Raw genomic sequence first — 7,025 nt, forward strand, 5'->3', positions numbered from 1 at the left:
AGGAGGACATGTGTAAGAAGTAAGCAAAGTCCAGGTTGCGCAGCAGGGGGAAGACCAGGGAGGAAAGATCCCCCTCACTAAGACACCTGGTGGCACTGCCCCTAAGACACCTCAGCCCTGGGACCTGCAAACTTGGAGGGGCCTGATGCCTATTCCACCTTGATGAGTAGCCAAATAAAAACTGGGTTCCCATCCACTAAAAAATAAAAAATAAAAATAAAAAGGATGTGAAAAACTAAAAACTAAAGCTCTGAGTATTACTATAAGTGCAGATTAAAGGACTGAATGTTTGGCTTTGCTGAATTTTCTAACAAACAATGCAACTGGATTCTTCATGTGCTATATGAGACATTTCTACTGTTTCTGCCACCTCCTCAGGACACTTTTAATTTCACTGTTTCTCAGGCCATAGATGAAGGGGTTGAGCATGGGGGTGACCACAGTGTACATCACAGAGGCCACTGCACCCTTCCTGGGAGAATATGATGCAGCTGACCCAAGGTACACTCCAAAAGCTGTTCCTAAAAATAAGCCAACAACTGCCAGGTGAGACCCACAGGTAGAGAAGGCTTTGTACCTCCCCCCTGAGGATGGAATCCCCAGAATGGTGGAAACAATTTTATAGTAGGAGAAAAGGATCCCTGAGATGGGGAAAAGGCCATACACTGCTCCAAGAAAATACTTGACCAAGTTATTATAGAAGGTGTTGGAACAGGAGAGATTGAGAAGCTCAGAAGGGTCACAGAAGAAACTAGCGATTTCCATGTCCTTGAAGTTGGTGATTTGTAACATCATTAAAATGTGCAGTTGGCATTCCAAAAGGCTGAACAGAAAGGACAAAAAAGTTAAGAAGCCACAGAGGCGAGGGTTCATTATGACCAGATAATGCAGGGGATGACAAATGGCCACAAAACGATCATAGGCCATCACAGACAGGAGCATATAATCCATACATGCAAAGATGGTAAAAAGAGACATCTGAGTCAGGCAGCCCACATAGGAGATGGCTCTGCTGTGAGTTTGGATGTCCACAATCATCTTAGGGACTGTGGTGGAGATGAAGCAGATGTCAGCCAAGGACAGGTTGGAGAGGAAGAAGTACATGGGGGTGTGGAGGTGGGAGTCAGAGCTGATGGCCAGGATGATGAGCAGGTTCCCAAGCACTGTGACCAGGTACATGGACAGGAACAGTCCAAAGAGGAAGGGCTGCAGGTCTGGGTCCTCTGAGAGGCTCAGGAGTTGGAATTCAGAGACATCTGTTAGATTTTGTGCATCTATATAACTGAGACATCTTTTGATAAAAAGAGTAAGGGAAAAGAATCATATCAGCAATCACTCCTCACTCTGTGTACATTGGAATTCAAGTATTCACAAGGGTTGTTCTCACACTGGAGATCCACATGCCTTCAATGTAATTCTCAAAAGTGTACACCCTGTCTTGCATTCTCTTTACTCTCCGTCATTCACCCCTCTTTCCACACCCTATTTTCAGACATTGAACTGAGAAATATTAGAAGCCCAGGAGCAGAGGACAGAAGAAGTTCAGGATCACAATAAAATATAGCCTACTGTTTGAAGGAAATTTCAGGAAATAGTACTAACCTTCCTATTAAGCAAAAAATAATCTTCAAAGTTAATTAAGCACCAGTCCATTTTAACTTATTTTTTGCTAACAAGTTGAGACAAATTTCTTTGACTTATTCCACTTAAGACACCACCTAAACTCCTGACAGTAGGTGTGTAAGGTATCTTCAAAGGGTTTCATCATTCGTTGATTTCCTCATTTCCTTCCTCTGGGTTTTAAGCTTGCTGTTCAAAACATTTATATTATAAAACAAATATTCCTGTCTTTAGAGAACTTCAGATTTCAATTGACACGATTGAGTTGAATGCACATAATCAACAGTAACACAACCAATGTGATAAAAGTAGATGATATTGAAATCATAAATGAAGAGAAACATTTTGAATAGTTTAATTTTATAAAACCATATTTGTATCAACCCATACAATATCAGGAAATTATCTGCTGTACAAATAATTCTTTTGTTCTTTTTTTCCCCATCTGACCTGTTAAAACTGCTTCATGGTTTGTAATCTCAACCCATCAAGTTTGCAGTTGAAGATTTTAGCACCATTGAAAGCCCCAGACTCAGATCTCTTTTCTAACCATCCTATGGCCACATCATGGATGTCTGACCATTCCTGAGACATGCACTGCAGTTCTCTTCCCAAAGCCATATACGGTAACTTAAGTTTGTTATTTGCCAGTTCCCACTGTGACTGAATCGGAAAATAGCACAAAAAATTATAGGAAATAAAGCAAACACTTCTGGGTAATTTCCAAATTCTAAATATGGGGAAATAATCATGAGCTTAGTATGGTCAACATATGAAATTATGTTTTAAATCTTTCCAATTGCATACTAATGCTTGTGTCTCGTTATTATGTACACCTGTGGGTACTTTAGGATGTACTTTAAGACATTAGACCCACACCAATTTAATCAGCATATGTACATGTGAAGTCCTTTCTTACAACAGAAAAGAAAACCACAGTCTAACAATATCCTGGCACTTAGAACATGCTCTGAACTATTAGCTATTATTATAGTTAATAATACCTATGACCTATATTAAAACATACAATTTTGATGACACCTGACTCAGGAATAACATTAGAAAAATATTTGAACAATTATCTAAGAAATTTGTATTTCTGCATGATTCCATTTTCCTGAAAACCTGTCTCCCAAACACACCTACTGTCAGGAAGCGGGGTAACTTTCTGTTGTTATTCCTTTGTCAACATTATCTACCCAGACAGCTTTCTTATTAAATATTGCCTTAAAAGTAATTAGATCTCATCTAACTAGTGGGCAACACAATAGTAATTGCCCATAAATGTACTGCTTTACACTGACTTGTGGTGTGAAGTCTCCCTGTGAAGCACATTTATCTACTTTAAAGGCTTTATCAGATGCAAAGTATTGGAGAAAGGACCTCCTTAAATTAGAAAATTAATATGGCAATCATTTCAAAGCCCTTCTGCCTCCCTCCAAGTCACACAAATAAGAATGTCTGGATAACATGTTGGCAGGGGATAGTGGTTTGATTTCCAATGAAAAAGGCATGTCCAAATTTACTATAAATGACCTGCATTTCTGTCCCTACAAGAACAGTCAAAATCGCCTTCATCTTCTAAATTCCTTATATGTATCAGGAAAAAGCAGCTCCATGCCCAAGTAGTAATGTGCTGTCCTTGAAGACTCCTGAGGAAATTTCAACTTGTGCAGGGAATACTGTTTCCCTCTGGCAGCAGCAGAAGAGCTGGTGCCCTGGGCTGGAGTCGGGAAGGCTGCATTTCAGACCCACATCCCACCTGCCAGTGTGTGCACAGTGTGCAAATCTCTCCTCCTCTCCCTGCTTAACGGAAACACAGAAAATAACACCATCTCCACAACATGTGCAGCATCAAAGGGAAATCTGAAACTCAACAAATATTTGGTCACTATGATTTCAATAAACAAATTCCATGATTAGGTAACTATTTGCACTGTGGAGGAAAGCCATGGTCAAGGGAAGTAGAGGCTGGAATGAGGTGAAACTCTGACCTGGGCCTCGTGGAAGGCTGAGGTGTTAAGTGCCCTTCAGCTTCTGCCTCCTTGCCTTTCTTCAAAACCATGCAAATCTCTGCTATGATTTCTAAAACTCTATCTACTGGGCATGATATTACATAAAATTTAAGCGTTCCAATTTCCAAAACATGGACACAGAAGGACACTGTTTTAGCATGTCTCTGTTCCCGTGGGCACTGCTGGAAGGAAGGAAAGTTCAGCCAGGAGGCCACAGTCTGTTCATCCAAATTGATTGTGACCAATTTAGGAAAGGAAAGGTGGGTAGGTTCAACAGACTTGCTCTAGGTGACCCCCTGTGTGAAGCAGGGCACAGGCCTCAGGGGGTCAGAAATAGAAAAAGTGACACATTCTTCTGAATACACAGCACATCTGTAAGGTCAAAAATAAAACATGCCATCTAGAAATTGGAAAATTGTCACTACTGACCACTTAACAAACTAGTTGAGTGCCATTAAGCTTTACCTAGGTATGACTAACAATAATGATAATATTCAGGTTTTATTTGACCAGATTTTATTCACATATCTCATATTCTGTCATCACTCAGTGCAGTTGCATCACTGGAAATCAACTCAGGTGAATGGCTGAATCTAGACACCAGTGAATCTAGTGACTGCTTCACAGACATAGTGATTGGGACTGACAGACTGCAAAACGGATCCACAAAATATTTTTATTCTTTCCCACCTGACAGTTTTCAGCATAAATCCCCAGATCTTAACCACTGGTAAATCTCAGGCACATTTAAAAAATCTTTCCATTTGTATAAGTAATAATGAAATTAAATCTTACCTAAGCTTTACTTTGAGATTCAGCAGGCTGTTTTCAAGCATGGAGGAGCATGTGGGGAGCCCCAGGAAGGTTCTGGAGGGGCCCAAGAGCGTGATCTATGCTGAATGATCATGAGCCTCCCCTACTGACCTCTCCTGTGACCTGTGGCTGTTCTTACATGGTGCATGCAATAGGCGCCCACACTGCTCTGCCCTGGGATCCCCAGGAATCTCACAAGGAAGAGCCCATGGGCAAGGCTTTCTTTCTGAAGGACAGGCAAGAGGAATGGCTGTTTGGCCTGCTGATGGGACAGCCTGCCAGGGTTCTGCTGTGATGCCCTGTGTCCATGGTCAGGCAGCCCAGTGCAAACAGGCTGCACTCTTTCCCACCTAACAAAGGAGTACAAGTTACATTTTTTCTACAAAATAATATGTGGACACATATAACTGAAGTGAGATGGTGCACATGAAATGACATAGAACACGTTGCTCACCCCTGAGCCTGGGAAGCCCTGCACCTCAGTTCATGGTGCTCTGGCTTCTGTCCTCCTCCTCACCATCCTTTTCACCACCACCACAGTCCTTTCATAGAGCTTTGGAAACACTTTTGAAGGACCCATTGCGCTGTGGAACGTCGATTTTTGTAGTAAATAGAACCAGTGTGTAAACTGCGTGATTGTGGCATGCTTGGTGGCTAGGAAGTTTCTGTGCAAAGGTACAGAATGCCTGGCTGCTGGGAAACTTCCATGTGAAAGACTTGGGATGCCTGGCTGCTGTAGCAATGTTGCTCACGAGGAAGCTCTGTGTTCAGAGTTTTATCAGTTTCGACCTTGATCTTAGTCACGTTAGCTCCTGGAAATAAAGGAACTTGCTTGCTAGATAACAATAACTTTTCATCAAGCAGTGGTTCTCCTATCTGCCCTCTTAAGAGTAACTTTAGACAAGGGACTTTCTTGAGAGCTGCACAGAGCTCCTGACATTGCATATTGAAATGTAACTGCAGAATAAGCAACATTATTGATACTCTAAACAATACGTAGTTATGGCACTAATGACCTAATGTAACCTATCGATATAAATAAATGTGGCCGCTTGGACAAGGGGCCACTTCTTTTCCTGCCTCTACATCTTGTCTCTGTGTCTCCGTTATTATTATTCCTTATACCAGTGTGAGTGGAAAGCACATTATAAATAAGGTATATGATATCCCAGCAAAAATAAAAACAAAAATTCACAAACATCATACATGAAACTTATCATCTTAAGATCTTCCCATGTGGATACTCAAACTGGGGATTTGTACTTGTGATATAAAAACAATACTTTGGATCTTGTTTTCAGGATCCCAAGGCTCCAATGGCACTTACAAGGTTATGCTGCTTTTCTGCTGGCTCATGACAAAGAAGTGCACATGCCAAGACACACCCATACCTGGTGCCCCTTGAAGGCTCAGACCCTTTGCCCAGCATTCCCATGAATATGCTGGGAGCTTTCTGATAGGGAACCACAGCAGGAGACACAGGCATGCAACTCTCTAGCAAGAACCATCCACTGAAGGGCTGCAGGCACAGACTGATTGTAGTCTAATATATGACCTTGGAAGCTCAATGCACAGAGCTCACAATTAGACTAATTGTTCCATGTAGTACCCATCTCTAAGGACTTCCCAACGTTAATTCAGGAAGATGAAGAAAAGAAAATGAAGATCCACTTAAGATTTGGACACTAGCTATAATTAGGAGGAACCTTATGTTCTCAATTTACTTCTTTCAGTTCTATGATTTTTTAGAGCTTCATAAGCTTTTAGGTCCATTTTTATTAGGGTAAAATATAAAGAACAAAAATTAATATGTGATCTATAACATTTATATACTTCAGTGACCTTTATTTGGTCATTAAGCTTTTTTATTAATTAAGAATTCATTAATTAAAGAAACAGTGGGAGTACTGCTCAGAATGATTGTCAAAGCACCATTGCAGCACTGGAATGATGTGGAACTCTGAAACATGTCTCAGACCAACCTGCAAGGGTCTCCGGTCACTTCTCTTCATTCCTGCTTTCTTCTCCTAGGATCATGGATATCACTGTCATTGTTCTTGGTAATTGAAGGTTGTAGATGCTGTTAAGAAAATATGGCATTATGTAAAAATGTGGATGTGTAACCAATGTGATTCTGCAATTTGTATTTGGGGTAAAAATTGGAGTTCATAACCCACTTGAATCAATGTATGAAAGATGATATGTCATGAGCTTTGCAATGTTTTGAACAACAAATTAAAAAAATAAGAGAGATAAGTATGGGGCTCAGGTATCCTTGACACAGACACAAACAAGAAATGTTCTATCTTGTCTCTGGTTCTGTGGGACGTTCCTAAGTAGGAGGAAGGTACTGACAGGAGAGTACCAGAGTGTTGGAACCTCACTGAGCAAGAAAAGAGCAGGATCTGCACACAGACCAATGGTCTATTCAATATTTATCATCCCTTTACCCTTTTTATTACCTCTGTGCCTACCATGGTAGAGTTTCTGAGTAATCACAAATGAAAGGTAGATGGCCATTTAACCCCAAATATGCAGCATATACCTACATAAGAGAACTATTAAAATGTAACATAT

The 7,025-nt window shown here is 40.8% G+C and overlaps 1 protein-coding gene across 1 annotated transcript; it reads right to left on the reverse strand.

Annotated features, from left to right (window-relative positions):
* Positions 1-354: 354 nt before the first annotated feature.
* Positions 355-1,290, reverse strand: LOC308645805 (olfactory receptor 7E24-like; the record flags this gene model as incomplete). Its single annotated transcript, XM_081288209.1, has 1 exon — positions 355-1,290. Exon 1 carries the CDS (start codon positions 1,177-1,179, stop codon positions 355-357), a length of 825 nt encoding a protein of 274 aa, XP_081144335.1. The 5' UTR covers positions 1,180-1,290.
* Positions 1,291-7,025: the final 5,735 nt, after the last annotated feature.

This window comes from Spermophilus citellus, assembly GCF_964194105.1.
Source record: "Spermophilus citellus genome assembly, chromosome: 3".
Taxonomy (NCBI): Eukaryota; Metazoa; Chordata; class Mammalia; order Rodentia; family Sciuridae; genus Spermophilus; species Spermophilus citellus.